General features: G+C 42.7%; 1 protein-coding gene and 1 long non-coding RNA gene across 2 annotated transcripts; one reads left to right on the forward strand and one right to left on the reverse strand.

Moving 5' to 3' along the window:
- Positions 1-10,623: 10,623 nt before the first annotated feature.
- On the reverse strand, positions 10,624-25,454 carry LOC143781694 (uncharacterized). Its single transcript, XM_077268424.1, has 5 exons — positions 25,259-25,454; positions 24,165-24,714; positions 15,448-15,986; positions 13,548-13,614; positions 10,624-12,736 (listed from the first exon to the last, which is right to left on the reverse strand). Exons 2-5 carry the CDS (start codon positions 24,706-24,708, stop codon positions 11,217-11,219), a joined length of 2,670 nt encoding a protein of 889 aa, XP_077124539.1. The 5' UTR covers positions 24,709-24,714; positions 25,259-25,454; the 3' UTR covers positions 10,624-11,216.
- On the forward strand, positions 19,090-19,749 carry LOC143783409 (uncharacterized). Its single transcript, XR_013217151.1, has 2 exons — positions 19,090-19,136; positions 19,380-19,749. It is a non-coding gene; the product is annotated as an uncharacterized LOC143783409 (long non-coding RNA).
- Positions 25,455-25,701: the final 247 nt, after the last annotated feature.

Raw genomic sequence — 25,701 nt, forward strand, 5'->3', positions numbered from 1 at the left:
ACAGAAACTGAATACCCTTGGACTCAAGAGCCCTCTCAGTCTATTGCTGGCCTTATTCTAACATCTGGGTTATACAGCTATTCTGACATGGATTTTCACAGTAAGTACATCAGCTTCGTCAGGTCTAAGATCTATCTAATTATTATTATTATCATTTATTTATATAGCACCATTAATTCCATGGTGCAGCACATGAGAAAGGGGTTACGTACAGAGTAATACTAATACTACATCTAATAATGTATAGCGTTTGTACTTTGGAATCTGGTGACAGATCCGCTCTATAGGTTACAACCTGCATTTCCACTTTGCTGATTCAGCACGTTTACTTCCAGTGCTAGGTGTTTTTGGTGCTATAACTGTGAGCTTATGGGAGAAGCGCAGCAATAAAGAAGCACGGTGCGAACAGATGTCAACAACGCATGACGGGAACCATAGTCTGCTACTCACATGGGCTGCTGCTGACGATTGCTGTATGAGACGGAGCAACGATGTGACAAATCTGGTAATTCTACATGTTTAGGCTGCAATATTAGTATTGTAATGATGCTCTGTAACAATCCTGCAACCTTATTTCAAGTTTCTTGTCTGGTTTCCTTAACGTTTAATGCAGGGGTTTCTAACCTGCGGCCAAGGGACCACATGATAAGATTCAATACTGTTCATGGACTGTATCATACATTGTAGCTGTGCGCCCAGCTCCGTGCTACAATAAAGTGGCACCTGGCTCTTCCCCTAGAGAAAGAATGCAGTGGGACTCCGACCACACTCTCCTATTGCCTCCGGTTACCTTATTTTGAGGTCTGCAAATATCATGCTGACACACTTACACCCTGCCAAATAAAAGTGACAGACCCCAGCGGCTGCAGAAAAAAAGTAATACAAAAATAATGGTACATTTTATTTTGTTTTAAAAGTAAATTATTACATTACAAATATGTATTTATTAGAAAATATGAACCATGTTATATCCCCTTTAAATAAAGAACAGAGGCATCTTTTAGAAAGTAACTGGAAACAGAAGTAGTCCGTAGAGGGCCAGAGAACTTTTTGCTGTTTCTGTCATTTCGCTGTTTTTGTGTAACCTTACATGAAAAAGAAGAGAAAGGAGAATGCTAACTAGAAACAAAAATGAATAAGTGAACAAAAGAGTATTATTGATCATCTTTAATTCTTTAAATTGAAACACTCCAGCCTTCTGTTTCCATCACTTTTTTCTTGGGTTTGGGAGTGATGGACAGTTGAGATTTTAGAGAAAGATATTGATCCAGATGCTTTAGATTTGTCATGGGCTACATTACTAGGGTCTCCCTATCTACAGGTGTATCTCACAAAATTAGAATATCATCAAAAAGTTCATTTATTTCAGTTCTTCAATACAAAAAGTGAAACTCATATATTATATAGTCATTACAAACAGAGTGATCTATTTCAAGAGTTTATTTCTGTTAATGTTGATGATTATGGCTTACAGCCAATGAAAACCTAAAAGTCATTATCTTAGTAAATTAGAATACTTTATAACATCAGCTTGAAAAAAATGATTTTAACATCCAAAATGTTGGCCTATACTGAAATGTATGTTCAGTAAATGCACTCAGTACTTGGTCGGGGCTCCTTTTGCATCAATTACTGCATCAATGCGGCGTGGCATGGAGGCGATCAGCCTGTGGCACTGCTGAGGTGTTATGGAAGCCCAGGTTGCTTTGATAGCAGCCTTCAGCTCGTCTGCATTGTTGGGTCTGGTGTCTCATCTTCCTCTTGACAATGCTCCATAGATTTTCTATGGGGTTAAAGTCAGACGAGTTTTCTGGCCAATCAAGCACAATGATACTGTTGTTTGTAAACCAGGTGTTGGTACTTTTGGCAGTGTGGACAGGTGCCAAAACCTGCTGGAGAATGAAATTTCCATCTCCAAAAAGCTTGTTGTCAGAGGGAAGCATGAAGTGCTCTAAAATTTCCTGGCCGATGGCTGCGCTGACTTTGGTCTTGATAAAACACAGTGGACCTACACCAGCAGATGACATGGCTCCCCAAACCATCACTGGTTGTTTTTTCTAAACTAAAACCTCAGTATTCAGGTTAAATTGCCATTTTGGCACTTAACAATAAATCAGTGAGTTTTGGGTTGAAGTTTGGGCACTCCATTTCTAAAAGGTTCGCCATCACTGTTCTAGCACATTACTTCAATAAAATGGCTCTGGAGTCAGCACGTGTGCATGTCACGATATCTGGCACCATTTTATTGAAGACACTGTGTATGTGAATTCGCAGACACAGTGCTTAACCCCTTCCCGACCTTTGACGCCACATAGGCGTCATGAAAGTCGGTGCCAATCCGACCCATGACGCCTATGTGGCGTCATGGCGGGAATGCTTCCCTGCGGGTCCGGTGACCGGGGTCATTCAAATGTCACCGTATCCGCAGGTGCAGGGGGACCTGTACTTCACCCCAGGGGGGGTGGCTTTGCCCCCCCGGGTCTACGATCGCTCCCGGTGACCTTTTTTTAACCCCCTCCAGCTCTGATTGGAGCTAGCGTCCTTGTGACGCTAGCTCTCCAATCAGACCTGGAGGGGCGGAGTAAAATAGCTCTGTCCTCGTTCTCCAGACTCATCCCGTTGCTGGAAGCTGGAGAACGAGGACCCTCCCCTCATACCTCCCACCGATCGCCGCCGATTGCCGCCGCTGCCTCTGCTCTTGCCGCGTGTGCCGCCGCCGCTTGTGCTCCTGCCGCCGCCGCCGCTGCCGTCTGTGCTCCTGCTGCCGCCGCCAGGTACTCCCCTCTCTGCCATCCACCTCTGCGCTCTGCCCCCCTGATCACCCTCCCCCCCGATCTTACCCCCTGCCCCCCTTTTCAACCCCCCCTGCTGCTGCTGCCAGCTCCATCATCCCAGCTCCCCTAGCTCCTGACAGCCCCCGCCTGCCCCCTGGTGATCACCCCTTGCCCCCCTGATCACCCCCTGCCCCCCTGATCACCCCCCCGTCCCCCTGATCACCCCTGCTGCTGCCGCTGATTCCTTTTGCTGCTGCTACTGCATTGCCTCAGCCCCCCCGTGCCTGACAGCCCCCTCCTGCCCCCCCTGATCACCCCCTACCCCCCTGATCACCCCCTGATCACCCCCCGTCCCCCTGATCACCCCCCGTCCCCCTGATCACCCCCCGCTGCTGCCGTAGATTCCATCTGCTGCTGCCACTGCATCGCCTCTGCCCCCCCACGCCTGACAGCCCCCTCCTGTCCCCCGGTGTTCACCCACTTCCCCCCTGATCACCCACTGCCCCCCTGATCACCCACTGCCCCCCTGATCACCCACTGCCCCCCTGATCACCCCCTGCTGCTGCTGCCGCCGATTCCATCTGCTGCTTCATCGCCTCTGCCCCCCGCGCGCCTGACAGCCCCCGCGCGCCTGACAGCCCCCGCGCACCTGACAGCCCCCTCCTGCAGTGGAAAGTTTCACCAAACACTCGCACATACACACACGCACACTATAATAAAGTTTTTTTTACACACACCACACACACAATGTCCCGCTCATCCCAGTCATCCCAGTCCCAGTCACAAAGGCTGTACTCAGCTGAGGAGGCATATTCCTTTCTTGCCTCCGAAGCTGATAGTGAGGGTGAGGACCCCACTTTTCTGTATTCCTCCCACTCTTCCTCCTCCAGTGACACGGACTCGCCACCCCCAAGATGTCGCAGGACGAGAAATCACCCGGAGCCCAGCGGAGGAGAGCCGGAGCCCAGGGGAGAAGACACACAGCCAAGGGTGAGTATCCCCCAACCTAGTGCTAGTCACGCCCAACCTAGCACTAGTGCCCCCTCCTGGACCCCCGTCCCTGAAAATTTTGCTCCACGGATTCCTGATTTCATTCCCCAATCAGGAATCCAATTTGAGACTGCCAACCTCAGGGAAATAGACTTTTTCAAAGTCTTTTTCTCCGAGTCAATTGTCAGTCTCATGGTGGAGCAAACAAATTTGTACGCCCTGCAATTTTTTGCCGAAAACCCAAGTTCATCATTTACTACTTGGAATCCCGTTGACTCCGTAGAAATGATGAAATATTGGGGACTGGTCCTTCACATGGGGATTGTGAAGAAACCAGAAATTCGCCAATACTGGAGTACTGATATTTTATATCAAACTCCAATATATGGCATGGTTATGATTCGCAAACGTTTTGAGGCGATTCATAAATTTCTTCATTTTAGGGACAACACTGACATCCTTCCCCGCGATGACCCGAATTTTGACAGACTGTTCAAAATTCGGCCTGTCATCGAACACTTCAGCAACAAGTTTGCTGAAGTGTACATTCCCCAAAGGGAAATTTGTGTGGATGAATCCCTCATCCACTTCAAAGGGCGGCTTCAGTTCCGTCAGTACCTGCCCAGCAAACGGGCAAGGTACGGGAATAAGCTCTATAAGCTCTGCGAGAGTACCTCAGGGTACACGCTCAGCTTTAGAGTTTATCAAGGAAAGGACACCAGGATCCAGCCCCCAGAATGTCCACCCGCTCTGGGGGTGAGTGGGAAAATAGTGTGGGATTTGGTTCACCCACTGCTTGATAAAGGTTACCATCTGTACGTTGATAACTTTTATACAAGCATCCCACTCTTTCAATCCCTCTCTGCCAGAGCTACCGTCGCTTGCGTAGTGTACGTCAGGTTGGTGTGTATGGCGTAGTGTACGTCAGGTTGGTGTGTGGTAAAGTGTACGTCAGGTTGGTGTGTGTGTATGGTGTACACTATACCACACACACCAACCTGACGTACACTACACCACACACCAACCTGACGTACACTACACCACACACCCCAACCTGATGTAGTGTACGTCAGGTTGGTGTGTATGGCGTAGTGTACGTCAGGTTGGTGTGTGGTGTGGTATAGTGTACGTCAGGTTGGTGTGTGTGTATGGTGTACACTACACCACACACACCAACCTGACGTACACTACACCACACACCAACCTGACGTACACTACGCACACCAACCTGACGTACACTACACCACACACCCCAACCTGACGAAGTGTGTCAGGTGGATGTGTATGGCGTGTACGTCAGGTTGGTGTGTAGTTTGGTATAGTGTATGTCAGGTTGGTGTGTGTGGTGAATACTACACCACACACACCAACCTGACATACACTACATACCTTCCACACGCGACATGGTGTCCGCTAAAGATTGGAGCTAATTTTCCATTCAAAAAGTCAAATGGCGCTCCTTCTCTTCCGAGCCTTGCCGTGCGCCCAAACAGTGGTTTACCCGCACATGTGAGGAATCGGTGTACTCAGGAGAAATTGCCCAACAAATTTTAGCATCCATTTTATCCTGATGCCCATGTAAAAATGAAAAAAATCGAGGCTAAAATAAAATTTTTGTGAAAAAAAAGTACTTTTTCATTCTTATGGATCAATTTGTGAAGCACCTTGGGGTTCAAAGTGCTCAATATGCATCTAGATAACTTCCTTGGGTGGTCTAGTTTCCAAAATGGGGTCACATGTGGGGGAGCTCCAATGTTTAGGCACACAGGGGCTCTCCAAACGCGACATGGTGTCCACTAAAGATTGGAGCTAATTTTCCATTCAAAAAGTCAAATGGCGCTCCTTCCCTTCCGAGCCCTGCCGTGCCCCCAAACAGTGGTTCCCCCCCACATATGAGGATTCATCGTACTCAGGACAAATTGGCCAACAACTTTTGGGTTCCAGTTTCTCCTTTTACCCTTGGGAAAATAAAAAAAATGTTGCTAAAAGATCATTTTTGTGACTAAAAAGTTAAATGTTCATTTTTTCCTTCCATGTTGCTTCTGTTGCTGTGAATCAACTGAAGGGTTAATAAACTACTTGAATGTGGTTTTGAGCACCTTGAGGGGTGCAATTTTTAGAATGGTGTCACTTTTGGGTATTTTCAGCCATATAGAACCCTCAAAGTGACTTCAAATGTGAGGTGGTCCCTAAAAAAAATGGTTTTGTAAATTTTGTTGTAAAAATGAGAAATCGTTGGTCAAATTTTAACCCTTATAACTTCCTAGCAAAAAAAAATGTTGTTTCCAAAATTGTGCTGATGTAAAGTAGACATGTGGTAAATGTTATTTATTAACTATTTTGTGTCACATAACTCTCTGGTTTAACAGAATAAAAATTCAAAATGTGAAAATTGCGAAATTTTCAAAATTGTAGCCAAATTTGCATTTTTTTCACAAATAAACGCAAAAATTATCGACCTAAATTTACCACTAACATGAAGCCCAATATGTCACGAAAAAACAATCTCAGAACCGCTAGGATCCGTTGAAGCGTTCCTGAGTTATTACCTCATAAAGGGACACTGGTCAGAATTGCAAAAAACGGCAAGGTCATTAAGGCCAAAATAGGCTGGGTCATGAAGGGGTTAAAAAAATGACGTAAAATTAAAAATGTAATAATAAAAATGCTTGCCACTCGGGCGAAAAACGGGTTCAATAGCTAGTTATACTATACTGAGGACTATCTGGCGCATTATGCTATATGGAGGCTATTTAGAGGGCCATGATAAAGTGTGGGAATTACAGTGAGGGGGCCATCATACAGTGTTGGAGATAATGTGGGGTCTTTGTACAGTATGGGAGCCATCATACAGTGTTGGAGCCATTAAACAGTTTGGGGGCTACTAAGGGGTCAGTATACTGTATGGGTGGTACTATACAGTGAGGGGGCATTATACTGTGTATAGGGGAACTGTACAGGGGGAGACTCGGGACATTATTGAATGTAAAGTGGGCACTTATTGCTATAGGGGAACTCAGGTTATTGTGACTGTCAAAGGGGCACACAGGGCATTATTACTTTCTAGGGGGCAAAATGTGGGCACTGTTTTTATGCACTTTTCACATGGCATTACTATACAGTATTATGAGGGTTGTTTTACCATTTAGAGGGCACATAGTAGGTGCAGTAATAAGGCTCAGTATGGGATATCAGTAGGATGAGGAGTTTGTGCAGGTTGGCAATGGATGAGGACGGTGCAGGAAATGTGATAAATCAAATTTGGTGGATTGTCGCTGTGACAGTGGTTTGCGCACTACGCCGCTCCTTTAAAGCAATAAAAGTTAAGACTCACTGAGAGGTTTGCCGTGATGTGGCAGTGGGCTTTACACAGTCTAATCAGAATGTTTAAACTTCGAACCTCATGTTCAGTTATCTATATCTTTGCCTGGCGGCATTAGAACAATGTATGATTTTTTGGAGGTGCAGTTCATGCTCGTTTTTCAGAGAAGTGAAATGTGTCTTTGTTGTATTCTCTGCAGATGAATCCTGGCTGGAGAAGTTGTTGTGTTGGTCTGGGCTAGATGGAAAAGACAGGAAAAGTGAACGACTGCACCAGAAAGAATATCAGCTGTAAGTCATTTTCTGTAACTGTATTGTAATCTATTACATGTTCTGCAGGACTGGTATCTACCACTATATGGTCAGCATATGGCAGTAATATTGAATGTTGGTCTTTGTATAGAGATTATTTTCAGTACCATATTTTTCAAACTATAAGACGCACCGGACCATGAGACGCACCCCAAATTTTCAGAAGGAAAATAGGGAAAAAAATTAATGTGTCAAATGGGGGTCTGTCTTACAGCCGGAATTCAGCTTACTGGAGGGGATTGGCAGCGCTGGTGGAGCGTGGTCACAGCGGGTGTTGGGTGGTCCGGCGATATGACTCCCATCCAAGGCTGGTGCGGCTGGTGTGGCAGGTGTGGCTGGTGCAGCTGGTGCGGCACGTGCGCAGGTTCGGTGGTGGAGCTCTGTGGTGCGGGGAGCTCCGCCGGCATTTGGTGAAAGCTCGGAGGCCCCCGTATATCCATTGCTGTGATGCGGTGGCCTTTGGGAAAATGGACACGGGGGGTGGCGCATGCTCAGATTGAGATCTTGGCAACGGGGGCCTCTGGGCTTTTACAAAATGCTGGCAGAGCCCCCCGCACCACAGAGCACCACTGACGAACTTGCCGCACCAGACTGGGAAGGGAGTGTGATCATTGCCCTGCAGCGTCGGACCGGGGCCGCCACAGAATCGCCACACTCCAGCTGCCGCCACAGTATTTGTAAGTATATTCCGACTATAAGACGCACCCCCATTAACCCAAAAAATTTTTTGGGGAAAAGAGCATCTTATAGTCTGAAAAATACGTTAATTGCCCGGTCATCTATTGATGTTCTTCTACATCCACTATTAGGGTGCACCACCATAGCTGTAATCAGGGTAACCTGGTTAGGGGCCCACTCGGAAGTTTTGCCCTTCCTGAACCAAAACCCTAGCTACACCTCTGATCTAACTGATCTGATTTCGCTGACTTATCCTGACCATGACCTGTCTGTCTGTCCTAAGAAAAAACTTTTTAGACTAAAAACTAAGGAGGCTCCCTGAGGTCCCAGCATCCCCACCTAAAAAAATAATAAAAGAGACAAAATACTTTGTACTTTGTAGAAATAAGATTTAATTACGAATCTGTACGGTAAACTGTGCAATTTATTAAAATAATTTTAAACATATAATTCCTGATATAAAAAAGATGTCATTGTAAATGATACAAGTATTCTACATTCTAGGCACCGGTATTATTCACTGCACAACTAGAGCTATTAAACTAGTTTTTAATCTGTCTAAAATTCTTTTAAAAAAATCATACAAAAGACTCAATTTAAAGTGATCATCTCATCTTGTACAATCTGAAACCCTTGCAAGCCCTCACGCACACGACCATACAATAAATCATATCATAGGGCATTCTGCATGGGTGTGCAAAGCGCATCAAGTTCCACATTGCACTGGTTGTGCCCTTAGGTTTTCACTACGCATGAGTACCATTGCACGTACTTTCATGAGTTCTATATGGCGCACCATAATAAGTATCCTACATGTATGATTTCCAATGTCATCCCTGCTAGAAGTCTAGGAGAAAATCCCATATACACCTGTTTATAGGTTCATACACATGGGTGTAATTTTTCCATCGCCATTGACTTCCATGGGGAAAATCAGCATACAGTACCTGCGTTATCCACTGGAGCATTGCATAATTACGTTTTAGGCATATTTTGTCTCCGTACAACTAGGACTTAGCACCAAGCAATAATATGAACATGCACATGAGTCCTAAATCTATAGACTCCTCCAATGAAAATAATGCATTAAAACAGTTATTTCTTATAAAATATAAATATATGTAAGAATTTACAAAAATAGACACATGAATGGAGGAACCATTTCGTGCCAGCAAAACAGGCCTGATTCCCCGTAATATACTTCTCTTATAAAAGTTCTTTGTCATTTCTTATGTTTTCGATGCATATTTTAAAAATATAATACATTATTGCCTACTAATGTTGTGTCATTCTTCTAACACTTAATATTTACAAAAGACACATTTTATAATAGTCTGCTTCATTTTTAGCATAAAACATGTATTCTATTACTCAAAAAATTTATATTGAATTTCTACAGAGATTTCCCATGATGTGCTGTTTAATTATCTTAATTTAGGCAATACATGAACCATATGATATTTACTTATGGACTCGGCCTTTAATGAAATAGGTGGAAAAAGTATTGTAGAACTTGTTAGCTTTTATGGAATTTATAGGGTTCCTGCATCATTGTTAGGGTCGTGTCAGTCAAGGTCCTCTACATGGGAATACTCAGCTTCATTCATCCAAAGTGGTTGACAATGGTTACAGCTTTCTATAAAAGTAAGTAGTTCTCTTGAAGGGAGTCTGTTAGCACAAAATGCAAAAGTACAGGTTCTGGGTGTTCCTTTGGGTGGCCAAAAAGTTCATTGCACCTTCCCATCTACTTTTCATCTCCTCTTCCTTGATTGACATTTTTGGCTTTACAGGAGAGAAAAAAAGGGCAGATATAGAAGAGAATCGAATGAATGAGATGGCCAAGCCAAGGATGTATCTACCACCTGTGCTTTGTTTGAACAGTTATTTTCTGCCGATTCCTTTTAAAAGGAACCTGTCACTAGATTTGGCCGATATGAGATACGGCCACCACTTTTCAGGCCTGATATACAGCATTCTATAACTCTGTATATCTGCCCCCAACCTGACCTGAAAGAGAAGAAAAATAACTTTTATTATACTCACCTGGGGGGCAATCCGGTTCAAGGGGTGTCATTGTTCTTGGTCCGGCCCCTCCCTTCTTCTTGCGATGCCGTGCTCCTTCTTGCTTCTTATGGATCACGTGTCCCTATGTCATCCGCACAGTCTCCACGACATCGAGCTCCTGCACAGGCATACTTCTTTGCCCTGACTAGGGCAGAGTAAAGTACTGCAGTGCGCATGCGCCAGGGATCTTTCACATTTCCCGGCACCTGCGCAGTGCAGTACTTTGCTCTGCCATCAACAGGGCAGAGAAGTACGCCTGAACAGGAGAGCGATGCCAAGGAAACTGTGTGGATGACGTAGGGACGCGTTATCCACACGAAGCAAGGAGTACGGCATCGCAAGTAGAGAGAGAGGGAGGCGCCGGACAAGAAGCAGCGACACCCCTCAGACCGGGCCGCCCTGCATGTGAGTATAATAAAAGCTTTTTTTCTTCTCTTTCAGGTCAAGTTGGGGGTATATATACAGAGTTATGAAATGCTGTATATCAGGTCTGAAAGGTGGTGGTGACCTTAACTTATATCGGCCAAACCTGGTGACAGGTTCACTTTAAGGTCCTTTTACACAGGTCATAAATAATCTGTCAACTAAATATTCACAAGAACATTCCTTGCTAATCATTGCTACTTGTGAAAATGGCAGGAATCAGCCAATAAATGAGTGAACACACTTTTGTCAACCAGTCACATCTTTTATATGGGCTTAAGAATCACTGGTCATGGGTGGTACTACTCATTAATACAGGGGATACCCTGCCGAGAATATACAAACTGTATGGGAACAGTAACAGCAATAATCATTCTTCCTCATGCAGTTTGTAAATGTAGATGATTTCTAAGTGAAAATGGAAGTAGTATTAATCAACAATCTATATGATAAATTGGCGTTCGGTATGAACAGACTATAATCCTCAGTGTCAACTTCCTACCCAGTTTTCAAAATGTCAAGTCACCTCCACACCATCTGCTTAGTTTGCAAATAGTAAGTACAAACTGTGGAAACTGAAGCTCAAGACGCATGGCCTGACTTTTTGGCTTTATCCAATGATATAGAGTCAGCCTAATGTGTACCATGGCTGCTCTACGATGAAACCCATAGGATAGACAAATTAGTCCCTTTGTCATGAGCGATCTGATTGATTCGACCACGAACACAGTCAAGTGAAACTGATAACATTGTGCCATTTTCAACATGAAATGAAGACCGTAGAGTCACGCTAGTCCATTGACTTCCTTCTGGCATCTGCCCACCAATTTGCTGGGCAACCACAGTTGGTTGCACTTGGTCATTCACCCATGTACTAATTGTCACTTTTACAACGTTGCAGGAATGGATCAATTTCAGGTTGAAAGACACACTGACACCTCCCCTTTGGGTAAACTTGAAATATTTGTAGGCAAACTGACCAGTCGAAATAAGCTGAATTATCTTGTCATTGGCCATATCCAGGCTAAAACCCAAGACTTTATTTCTCACTGCTCCTGTTGGTAATCCAGAACTAGATACTGAGGCTGTGATAGCGGTGGAAATTGCAGTCGGAATCCAGAGAAGACTTAACATGCTAATTCCAGAGTTTTCACCAAAATATCTAACATTGCATTGAGCCGGTGATAGAACCTCAAAGTTTATTACGTCTCCTGAGTTAACTTTGGCCACTCCAGATCCTGAAATAGACGTGTCTCGGTAGTTGACTCCAGACTTAAAAACTTGAATTAATTCAGAGTTTGTGCCATTTCTATTGATGTAAAAAATCAGATTAAACCCTTCACGCACACAAGTCGGACCCATGGAATACAAGGCTTGTTGAAAGACAAATTTGACTACACCAGACTCCGTTAACTTAATACTTCTTCCATCGTGAGATAGACTGACCATGTATGGATCAGACACAGAAATAATCTTGAAGGTGGGCCGATAGTTTGTTTGGTAATGCATTGCGGTGGACATCTGAGCACTCATGGCCACCGCTCCAGTATCATGAGACAGCCAAATCAAACTAAGTGGAGTGTTCAGGTCATAAACATGTAAGTCTTTACTCTGGTTACAGAACTGGTTGGGGCTTTTTAGAACCACAGACATAGTTTGGCTTGGCTCAACTTCTGCTGCACAACTTACACTCGTGCTCTGGAAGTATTTTCCTTCTGGCTGTTCTATTCTTGAACCACTTATCTCATAACCTTCTTCGCTGTTGTTAAGTTTCAATGACAGCTGAAGGAAATTCCTGCAGTTATGTTTCACTGCAAAATTCAGATCCACCCATAACAAGCCGTGTTGTTTGAAGACCACTTGATTTTCTTCAGGAGATAAGATTTCGCAATGCATCTTCTCTTTGATCTTTAAGTGAAGTCCTGGGTAGATCTGTGAGACAGGTGGTTTAGATGTCGGCAGAGAAAGGCTAGCTGACCATGATTCCGATAATTTGCTTTCACTGATAACTGTGCAAACTGTATCACTATCCGCAGTACATGAAAAGGTGACAACGCCTTCTTCGCACTCAGAGCAGGCTTGACACTCTTGAAGCTCCTTATTAAAGAAGTATTGGTCTCCACAAATCCCTAAAGCTGCATCTTTTTCAGCAACCCCAAGACACCGGAAGCCACCTAGTAAAATAACAGCAACAGAACATGTTTAATAGTGATAAGCAAGCTACTAAGACTTGTCCTAGCATAAAGCAACTTACAGGGGTTGTCCAGTCTTGGACTACAAGTCTGTAGTCACTCTGTGTAACTGCAGACTTGTGAATCCCACATCACACGGAATGCACGCTGTGAGGATTCTCCGGTGCCAGTGTCGTTACTGGGGGGTCGTGTGACTGCAATTATGCAATTTGCATATTTCTGGCCACGTTCTGACTAGACTGTGTCTATGACTGTAGTCTTGTTACCTAATACTGGACAACCCCTTTATATAGGTTCCCTTTTAGGATACATGTATGCTGATAGTATCATTTGATTATAAATAATTCAGTAGTAAATTTGAAGACACAGAAAATACCATTCAAGTCACCATTTTTCACCGTTCACAACCTCTTCTGTCACCATAAAATAGAATCAAGGGGTGTGAAGCTGCAGGAACGCTAGCACAGTGTGTCTGTGAGGCTGCAGGAGAGGGGGAGGATCTACAGAGGGAGAAACCTGATTTGCTCAGTACACATAATACTACCCAGAAAAGACCCACCTACTCAGCAAGCCTGACAATCAATAATGTAAATGTATAGAGAAATGCATAGGGACAAACAGGAAAAAACTAAATTATTTCTGCTATACTTAGGGAGGGGACATTCCTGGCTAAATATAATATACATTAATAGCTGCATGAATCATTAAATTAATACATTATATATTTATTTTTTTTTAACCTAAAATTATTTTGCATATCCCACCCTCCATTAGGATTGAGTAAAAGCAGTACCTGGAGTGTTTAAGCACTTAATCCTCTCACCACAGATACTTGGTGAATCCATGCACTCATCTCTGTCCTAAGCAAAAATGCAATAAAATAAAGTTATTGCCATGTAATATGATGTTAGATAAATTGTGCTCTGTTTTTGTCTTTTAGTTATACAATGGTGAAGATTAACACAAAGCTACCAAGTTCATGACAAGTAATACTCCAATAATCCTTTAAGGGGCTTTCTTTAGAGCGTTGCCTCTACTTTTGTCAATGAGCCCATGGTGGTGTAAGAAAAAAAAAATACTATATTCATCTCCAGTACTGGTGTTGCTCATCTACATTCACAAATGTGTCACACACCGATCTAAGGGCATCAGCACCCTAGGAGGCATCATATGACAGCTGCAGCCAATCAGCGGACACTGACTGGTTACATTCCATCCATGGTAGCTTCTTACATTCAGATGGAATGTGAAGGCTTCAGTCGATTAGTGATGTCAAGATGCTGATCCTTCAAAACCAACAGCTGGCACAGTGGCACATACAAAGGAATGGCGCCAGTCCAGGACCTGAGTATTGAATTATTTTCTTTTCTCATTGCTTGTCATGAATTTGATGAGCGGACATCACTTTGTTGGCGCTGAGCAAAAACGTCATGAAAAGTCACAAAACTCCCAAATATTTTGCGCTGCCTTGTGTTGCGTAAAAGGTTTGCAAATTGTCAAAGCTTTTGATGCCAGTTCCACGTCACCATCATGTGATTACCCAGAAGTCAGAAGTAACGGTCACAAGCTCTCAGTATAAGTCTATAAGTCGAAAAATGACTTCTGGCTAGGTCCAGCAAACACTGGAGTGATCCGGTAGGTCTCAAACTGCTGGAGACCGACTGGAGCAGTGACGATAGACAGCTGCTGGAAAGTGTGAGACTTGGTACAGGGATCTTACATTAGTAGCACCACTCTAGTACTGCAATAAAAAATTATCTACGAGCATGCATATATGTCTGGGCTAGATAAACATGTTATATCCATAGAATAAATAATTTTATGGACTATTCATATACTGTTGGCCAAGTCATTAGAAACTTACTAGTGACCATCAACTCTACATATTGAACGCCATAATCTCACAATCCTGGACGCCAGTAAATTTAGCATAACGGGACCAAAATAAGACATTTTCATTAGTTTTTCAACACTCGGGGTGTTAACAATCTGTAAAATATTGGGCAGCGCATAAAAATAGGGCACATTTTCAAGAGTCCAAAAAAAATCTCATGTCCTTGACTTTTTCTAAGGTGACAACTTATATGATTGCAATTATAATCATTTTTCTTACATCAAAGTACATGATAGCATATGAGCTACGAACATACACTCCTCTATATTGAATTTGTAACATCAATTTGGAAAAGTCATGGATTTATGAAAACCCCAGGCTCAATAGCTATGCTAATTGTATACAAATGATGAACAACATTTGAAAACGAACATGAAACATTTTTAAAATATCTCAATTCATTCTGTATGGAGTACGAGCACTACGCACAGAAATTCCCGCACTTACAGCTTTGGCTGCTATCAATGAGTTTAATAATGATTGTCTGAGGGATGTTCTCCCCCACCGAATGGACTTGGTAAAATCATCAAAAGCCACTGCTGGCAGTTCCCTTTCCTATTCCCGACCAATGACTTTCCTAATGTGCTAAAGGGAAGACAAGTCCAGAGATATAACCCAATTTGGGAGCCATGAGTGTCACTCTCCATCAACAAATACCAATTAACACCACTAACTCTGACTCTCGAATCACAGACTCTTGGACCTCTGATTATGCCCTATTGGATACTACAGTCAATCCTAAAGTGCAAGGTTTTTAATTTAATGATTGTTCTTGTAACATAATAACATTTTTACTTACTTGACAAATGCGATCAATATTTTCAGAACACTCAGATAGTTGGAAAAATCCTGCAGGACACAAGGTACATTTTTCACATAGAGGAGGTGTTTTTTGAAAGTTGCAAAACTCATCACTCTCGCAGATGCCACATTCGGGTAGAGGCTCCTCGACATCAATCACTTTAGCGTCCACATCCATCTTATGTACAGAGTATGTTTTCTGAAGATGGTTCCGAACTTGGTTTTGCAACCCTTGGAGATGTGCTTCAAAATACTGCTGTATGTCTTCCTGGAGACTCTGGAAGGACATCTGCTTTACGGTGTCAAACAGGATACTGTACTGGATTTTGACCATGTCCATTTGCTCATACATTCTCCTCTGTTGCTCTATAATTTCTCGTTGCTGGTTAACCAGTAAGTTCTGCTGTTCAGATAGTTTCTGCTGTAAATCCGTTATGGTCTTTTGTTGGATTTTCAACGACTCCACAAACTTTTCCTGGCCTTTGGCCAATTGCAACTGAAGAATAAGAGCATCTTCTGATGGAACTTCATTTTCTCCTAAAATATGAAATTTTGTCAGAATTTTGCAGTAATAACTTTAGTCCTACACATTACAAGTACAAAACGTGATTCGCAATCGTGCAAGATTTTTATCTAATTTATACCAGCTTGAAAGGCAATCAAAAAACATGATTAAAGGTGTTCAACAAACAACGATTCTGACATTTTGTTTTCATTTTTTTAATTTTACCGTTTACTGTAAGGGAATAAATATGATATTAGATCCATACAGTTATGCATCTCGCAATTGTGTTGCTGGGTGATTATGGAAATCGGAAGGGATGCCTCTCCGCTAGGGATGAACGAGCGTGCTCACCACTGCTCAACACTTAATTGAACATTGGGGTGCTCGGGCATGCTTGTTACTTGATCGAGTATCGCGGATGTTCGAGTGCCATGCTCAAGACAGCCAGTAAACATGCAAGGATTGCCCGCGATACATGGTAATACTGTAGCCATGTTGGCAACTGGCATTACTGTGATTGGCCCTGTCGCATCGTGTCATCGGTTCTTAGAGCAGACCCGGGGATGCAATGCTCAACACATTGAGTTGTTTTAGGCGGGAGAGCTTAGATTAATGTCAACCCTCATAATTAATATAAAGTTGTGCCCTTTAGTGCCTTTTCGGTGGCACTAAAGGGTGTTTTTAACCTTTTTTAAACCTATCAAATAACCTATTTGATAACAAGTTATTGTAAAGCAGACAGCTGGGGGCTGTGTGACCTGGTAAGAGCGGTGATGTCAGCAACATTGCTGACGTCATCACCACTCTCACCAGGTCTCGATGAGCGCAGCCTGACTAGGAGTGGCTTTTGAAGCTTCATTCTCAAAAGGAGGCTCTATAGGTTGTACTACAGATTCAGTGGACGTCATGGGAACGCAATGTACTACGTCAGAGCTGCGGGGTTAATAAATTGGCAAACGAGGGACTGTCTCTTGTCTATATTGATTTAATTCTCCCTTGTTATGTCTTTCAGCTTGCCTGTTGCCAATCGTGCAACCAGTATCTATCTCAGAATACTGGAGTGACGTACGGCAGTTTTATCGGGCATTGATATCATGCTGATGTAGTGCAATTAATTTGGCCAGAATCATAGCCTATGATCGTATAGATGTATTGCGATGCCATAATATAAACAAATCAGATAAATTTAGGCTCTGGCTGTAGCGCCAAGGTTAGCAATGTTATTCGATTCTAGATAAATAAAACCCAATACGATAACAGATTAATTAGAGTTGCATTAACTTTAGATAGAATCAAACCGAACGTAATAGCACATTAATAGGGTTTATATTTAAAAATGGGCATAAACCCTGACGCAGTTTTGGCATATAATTAGATGTATAGTTGGATGAATAGCAAGGAAAGCTATATGAGGTTCAATTTTAACCCTAGTAGGAGTTAAATGGCATATTAACCAATAATTATTATGAAAAATTATATAGAGTATTTTTGAGTCACTCTAAAAATTGTATTATATCATAGTTGGAGTTGACACAAAATCAGGTGGTGAACATTCTATAATACTAAAGGTGTTTAACATCAGTACTCAGATCAAAGTATAGATTGGTAATTTATAGGAATCGGGACATATCATTTTAAACATGGCATAATGTACAGTATGGCAATAGATTAAAGGTGGATTTGTCAAAAAATAAATATTACTAACAGGATATTACTATAAGATTATTAAAAAGCAGGCTATAATTGGGTATAGTTAAAATAAAATCATACCTTAAACCCAAATTATATACAAATTCTATACATATTTAATATAATCCTGAGTTCTCTATGAGAAAGCCACTGACTGACGAGTTGACTAGCGGCTTATCTGAGCATTGCAATCGGCAATCCAAAATCGGTCATGCCTGATCAACATCTCTCCCGACCGTCATTTGGCTGGTGCCCCTATACACATTAGACCATCAGACGTACCTGTTGATGTTGGCGGGTTCAGCAGACTTAGGTCTAATGTGTATGAGAGCCTAGGGTATAAATAAAGAAGATGCAGTTTACTATCCTTTTTAACATCTCTCCTATTGCTATCCCTTCTCCCTTTGGAGTTTATGTCCCCTTTATTAAGCACCTTTGGGCCTCTCATGACATAGGTCCAGTTAAAAACAAGATGCCAACAACAAAGAGAAAGATAATGGACAAAAGCTTTTACAAAAGGATTACAGGAGGATGGGATGGCCCCTTGGTCAGTCATGCAGACAGTGAGCCACCATTGAGATCTCAAGTTTTGGGAAAGTTAATTTCCTAATTCATTTTCCAGTGTACGTACTGTTTAATCTTGAGGTCCCTAAAATGTAATCCTAGCATTAAGTGGCCATCTAATTGAAAGTTAAATAGATGGAAAACATCTGTGTGCCCTGCGGCAATGCAGAACATATGTTCCTAACACATAGCACTATACTAAACAGACATATCTCACTTTGAATCAGTGGCAGGCCAGACTCTGATGATTAGGAACAGTGCTGTGATACCTTAGATCACAGACAAATACCTCAAATGTTTTGCTCATTTCCAAACAGTGAGAAACAAGCATTGTTGCACCATCAAAAAAACTTGTAATTTCATGGATAGCATTTCTCCTCAAATGCTTGTTAGTTTTTTCATGATGCGCATTATATTGCTGATGTCACTCTATCTGTTGGCCCCAAAACAGTTCCATTGAGCGACACAAGTTATGCCCAAGAATTGTTTCAAATGAAAGCAAAAATATGATGAAAATTAAAAGGGTTCTCAAAAATTAATGACCATAAAAATTAGATCAATGGGCGTCCAATTCTCAGCAGCCACAGCAATCAGCTATTGTAATGGTCAGCGGGCTAGATGTGAGCTACATGCTTTTACAAATGTATTTTTTAACTCTCAAATAAATAAGACAAAGCAGCAATATCAAGGAAGTTACTAAAAGTATGGCATTGTACGTAGTGTTGCGCCCCCATCAACCGCCATGGGTGACAAAAGTCTTACCATCCACCTATCTAATATTACTTTACTCACTTTACTGTGACATCACTTTGTTTATTATCCCTGTTCTGTGATATCACTGTGTTTACTATAAAAGTGTCTGATATTCCTTTTCTAAGTTATTTTCAAACTCTCATAGAAGTGAATATGGTTCCATTTCTCCATTCACAGTGAGCAATACAGATATATATTTTTTTTAGATAGGGGCAAGTTACAGAGATGGGATACCCCTTTAAAATTACTAGTCATTTCTGTTACTAAATGTGTTTCTTAGAATTTGATAATCTAAAATTGTTGTTTTATGCACAATGTTTTCTGCAATCTACTTTTGATGAGATTTTTGCTGAGATAATAATATCATATAGACACAAATAGTTTGTGCTTTATATATATATAACTATATTTGTGCCTAGTCCTATTTAGTGCCGGCCGGTCACTGTTGCAGTGGATAATTAAACAATCACTCAGCACATCAAATGGAGAGCAGCCCCCGGGAAAGCAACCTGATACTTGGAACCATAATGCTGCCTTTCAGCAAATTTTCCTTCCAGTTGCATGGTACCCCGGACACATAACTCAGGATAATGCAGAACAGAGCAAGATGCATGGCCTCCAATACTAATGAAGTCTCATAAAGAAGTAGCTGTAAGAGCGAGGCACCAGACAAAACAAACAGAAAGAGGAAAATCCTTCAATATGAAGTGTTGTTTTTCTTTCGAAACTGGGGTCTGAAATGGAGATTTGTGAGAGGGGAGATATAAATAAAGACATTAGCCGGTATGGTCTACTGCCAGCAGTTTCTTCATCCCAACGGTAAGACTAGTGACATCACAACACCCTATATGGTGACATCACAACACCCTGTATGGTGGCATCACAAATCCCTGTCTAGTGACATCACAACACCCTGAATGCTGACATCACAACACCCTATATGGTGACATCACAACACCCTGTATGGTGGCATCACAAATCCCTGTCTAGTGACATCACAACACCCTGAATGCTGACATCACAATACCCTATATGGTGACATCACAACACCCTGTCTGGTGGCATCACAACACCCTGTCTGGTGGCATCACAACACCCTGTATGGTGGCATCACAAATCCCTGTCTAGTGACATCGCAACACCCTGAATGCTGACATCACAATACCCTGTCTGGTGACATCACAACACCCTGTCTGGTGGCATCACAACACCCTGTCTGGTGGCATCACAACACCCTGTATGGTGACATCACAACACCCTGTCTGGTGACATCACAACACCCTGTATGGTGACATCACAACACCCTGTATGGTGGCATCACAACACCCTGTATAGTGACATCACAACACCCTGTATGGTGAAATCACAACACCCTGTATGGTGACATCACAACACCCTGTCTGGTGGCATCACAACACCCTGTATGGTGGCATCACAACACCCTGTATGGTGGCATCACAACACCCTGTATAGTGACATCACAACACCCTGTATGGTGAAATCACAACACCCTGTATGGTGACATCACAACACCCTGTCTGGTGGCATCACAACACCCTGTATGGTGGCATCACAAATCCCTGCCTAGTGACATCACAACACCCTGAATGCTGACATCACAATACCCTGTCTGGTGACATCACAACACCCTGTCTGGTGGCATCACAACACCCTGTATGGTGACATCACAACACCCTGTATGGTGACATCACAACACCCTGTCTGGTGGCATCACAACACCCTGTATGGTGGCATCACAAATCCCTGCCTAGTGACATCACAACACCCTGAATGCTGACATCACAATACCCTGTCTGGTCTCATCACAACACCCTGTCTGGTGGCATCACAACACCCTGTATGATGACATCACAACACCCTGTATGGTGACATCACAACACCCTGTCTGGTGACATCACAACACCCTGTCTGGTGGCATCACAACACCCTGTCTGGTGACATCACAACACCCTGTCTGGTGACATCACAACACCCTGTCTGGTGACATCACAACACCCTGTATGGTGACATCACAACACCCTGTATGGTGACATCACAACACCCTGTCTGGTGGCATCACAACACCCTGTATGGTGACATCACAACACCCTGTATGGTGACATCACAACACCCTGTATGGTGACATCACAACACCCTGAATGCTGACATCACAATACCCTGTCTGGTGGCATCACAACACCCTGTCTGGTGGCATCACAACACCCTGTCTGGTGACATCACAACACCCTGTCTGGTGACATCACAACACCCTGTATGCTGACATCACAACACCCTGTCTGGTGGCATCACAACACCCTGTATGGTGGCATCACAAATCCCTGCCTAGTGACATCACAACACCCTGAATGCTGACATCACAATACCCTGTCTGGTGACATCACAACACCCTGTCTGGTGGCATCACAACACCCTGTATGATGACATCACAACACCCTGTATGGTGACATCACAACACCCTGTCTGGTGACATCACAACACCCTGTCTGGTGGCATCACAACACCCTGTCTGGTGACATCACAACACCCTGTCTGGTGACATCACAACACCCTGTATGGTGACATCACAACACCCTGTATGGTGACATCACAACACCCTGTCTGGTGGCATCACAACACCCTGTATGGTGACATCACAACACCCTGTATGGTGACATCACAACACCCTGTATGGTGACATCACAACACCCTGAATGCTGACATCACAATACCCTGTCTGGTGGCATCACAACACCCTGTCTGGTGGCATCACAACACCCTGTCTGGTGACATCACAACACCCTGTCTGGTGACATCACAACACCCTGTATGCTGACATCACAACACCCTGTATGGTGACATCACAACACCCTGTCTGGTGACATCACAACACCCTGAATGCTGACATCACAATACCCTGTCTGGTGACATCACAACACCCTGTCTGGTGGCATCACAACACCCTGTCTGGTGACATCACAACACCCTGTCTGGTGACATCACAACACCCTGTATGCTGACATCACAACACCCTGTCTGGTGACATCACAACACCCTGTATGGTGACATCACAACACCCTGTATGGTGACATCACAACACCCTGTCTGGTGACATCACAACACCCTGAATGCTGACATCACAATACCCTGTCTGGTGACATCACAACACCCTGTATGGTGACATCACAAGACACAAGATGTTGTCCAAAGTAGAAAAAAAAGGTTTTTTTATAGTTATGGAGTCACTTAAAATAAGAAAAACAGAGGCATACTAGCGCTTCTGCTCTGGAGGTCAGCACCAGCTCCGGAAACAATGCTTGCTCCATTGGGAAGTCACATGACCGCTGCAGACAATCATAGGCTGCAGCAGTCAGTTGACTAGAAGAGCACGTCATCGGATGCTTCTCTTCTAGGCACCCGACTAGGTAATTAGAAATGCTACCAATGTATTTCATAAATCGGCCCACAAAAAACAAGTCTTGTGAAAAAGAAAAACAAGACCTGCTTAGTCCCCTACCACTAGTTATTGTCACTGGCCTAGTCATGTGTTAGTTTGTACCAAGGCTTTTAGGATAACTACTGAGAACGTGATACATGGACCATGAAATACTAGAAATTTCATGAAAATTTTCAAAACTTTATAACCCGAAGAATTGTCTACCCAAAAACTACATAAATGGCCGGCAGTAGGCTCTATTAATCGTCATTGTCCTGTTCTAAACATATTAATAGAGTTAAAACATTTAATCACTTCCTCCCTCAGGACCTGTCATCCAGTTTCCTTTTATGAAATCAACATCAGTAATCCGAAGAAATACTGACAGTCCCACAGCAGAAAATGCCCTGAGTATGTGAAGATCTCCACATACGTCTGCAGGCCTGGACCTGCTTCAGTTGGTGCCAGATGATCCAGCAGATAGCCTCTAGCCTGGAAACCCTGCAAAATATCTGCAAACAGCCATGAATGTTCTTCAGATATCTCTGTAACTACTTTGTAATGTAATGTGCAAAACAAACTATGTGCTAAAGGTGATATCAACTTTTATTCATTATGACTCAAAACTGCAGATATTTTATTCAGGAAAAATGAAATCATTGTTTTTGTCTCTTTTTTAATACATTTACTCTGATTTCTTTGTAGCTAATATAAATTTCCTCATCAAAATGGTTTTATATCATTCCATGTTACAAAGGATTTACAGTTTCAATTAATTTTCCTAGACAAATTGTACAATTTTCATTCCATCATTTATTTTCATACTTCCTGATAGGAAATGTTCTGCTTTCTAATACTTTCAGACTTTTCCCTTCTGAGAGTGTCCCTCCCAGTAATACATGTTGGATGTGAGATCTCTGTGTATTCAGGGTGCTGCTGTCTTCACTAGATCAGCAAAGCTTCTATCCTGTGCATAAATCCTCTTCATGTATTTCCTGCTTATCTATAGTCTTTTTCTGCCCTCCCTGAGACAGTAGATACTTTCTTGACTATCCACACTGTAGAGATCAGTTCACAACACTATCCTCTTAGGTTCAATTCAAACTTATGTGCTGGACCGATCACAGGTCTACTGACTCAAACTAACTGTCTCATATATGGCCGTGAGGATGTTACCTAGTTCGAGTGAAAAACACAGACGCACCCCTGTGACCTCCTTCACTAAAACTTTTTTACTGCAATTTTTTTGTAAAAAAATAAAATCCATCATGAATTTCAAGTATAAAGATAAAGTTTCATTGTCTCTCAAAAGTAACAAGGAGAAGCTGCTGATGACTAGCTAGCCCATTCAGCTGCAGAGCAGAGTGGATGCATTAAAAGATTTCAACACAAGTGGGCACTATAATAAAAGTACTTATCTGAATAACTCATCACAGCAAAAGCAATATGTATCTAGGTTTAGAGACAATCACAGACCTGTGCATAGTTTCAGCCTACAATTATACCTCTTAACATCTGCATGTTATCAAAAATTAGTTTGACTGCAAGATCAGACTACATGTAATTTGTTTGTAGTCTGTAACCATGGAAACACATAGGTCTGCTTAGGAGCTGTAGGCTCAAATGGTAGGATATTTCAATCAGATTATTGGCGCAATTAAAAGAAAATGGCTGCAGGAGTGGATAGGTAAAGGTCCTATCCAAAATTGACTTTAGAAAATTTTGAAACACGAGAGTATTTCTGAGTATTCTGAGTATGTTTCAACCTTACCTGGTTTTATGTCGCAGGTGAGTTGAACTCCCAGTGGAGCACCTCCTAGCTCAGCATTTGAGAATTGAAGATCTGGTACCTCCCCAATAAAGTGAGCTGCCCGGTCTGACATCCGCACCAAACCCTGTTGACCGTCGACAGGTGTGCACCCTTCCCCAGTACAGGGAACTCTGCTTCGAGATTTCAGCCGGATCCTCAGGGGCAGTTTACATTCAATTCCTTTGCAATCTCTGGTGACGTTACTGTGTGTTCCACCCCAACCGTCAGGACTGCTGGAGAAGTCAACTCTTGTGGATGCTGGTGTCTGCTGGTTCACTCTCACAGGCTGGTAAAGGATATCAGCGCCAGCTGTCTGCTGGTAGGAGTGTGAAGTTCTGCTTACTCTAGCTGGGCACCTGGCACCAACACATGGCTTTGACTGTTCATTGTCCATGGGACTGGTAGTGCAGGACTGACCCCCAGGACATCTCTCAGCTGGAACTCCATAGCATACAGGCAGAAATAGCAGGCAACTCATCCATGTGAAGGACCACTGACTCAGCATGGTTATCTGCAAAAATAAAAGAGCAAAAATACAAGAAGAAGTACAAAATATCATCACAACAACCCATCCACAACACAAACTGATAAATATAATACTAGAGAAATTACATTTCTTAGCATCCTGTGGACATATCTTGCTCCTCAGACCTCTCAGCTAAACACAAGTCACCATCTACTTGTTCTCCACCACATCCAAAATGCATTCATTCAAGTAAAACATCTTTTATGTATAAAAAGTCCATCATGTGTTTCCCATTGTAGCATCTTGCTTTCGAATATTTTTCTTTAGCGGAGATGAATCTTAAAAGAGATGGTTTATGACTGGAATACCTTGGGAAGACTTGTTGAGTCAAGTCCCTTGAGCTGCTACCTCCAATTAAAGACTTATCATCAGTTCAGAGCTATCCAAAGTGGTGACCTCTGCAAAAAAAAAAAAATCTACAAGCTGGGGAATGTAATGTGCAACATTCCTCGGATTTCATTAGCTTAGAATTTCTCCGAGACCACCCATTAACCCTCCATTCACTGGCGTTAGGGGTCCATCAACTTACCTTAATATTAAATTCCGCTGCTTCTCGTACATCTATAGTTTGATAATGTGCTATGAATACGGATCCATCAGTCCTGCAGATTCTCCTCTGCCTAATGAAATATATCCATGGTATGCCCCATGCTGTCACATTGAGAAAGAGGTAAAGAATAAGGTTAAGTGTTTGCGACTGGAATAAATGTAAATCCCAGTTTTCGCCTAATTATGGTAGCCAAGGGCAGGAATGCTTTTCATTGTGTAGTTCAGTCAATCTCCTCTTTCAGACTGGAGCTGCTAAAACTTTTTTTTTTTCTTCCTCCTCGGAGGTTTAGCTATAGTCAAGATGTTTAAGAGTTATTGGATTTCAAGAGCACTTCCTGCATTTTTGCAAGGGTTAGATAATTTACTTACCAAAACAAAACAGAAGCCAAGAATAGGTTTAGCGAAAACTCGGTTTACTTACGT

Source organism: Ranitomeya variabilis, chromosome 6 (assembly GCF_051348905.1).
Source record: "Ranitomeya variabilis isolate aRanVar5 chromosome 6, aRanVar5.hap1, whole genome shotgun sequence".
NCBI classification, from domain to species: domain Eukaryota; kingdom Metazoa; phylum Chordata; class Amphibia; order Anura; family Dendrobatidae; genus Ranitomeya; species Ranitomeya variabilis.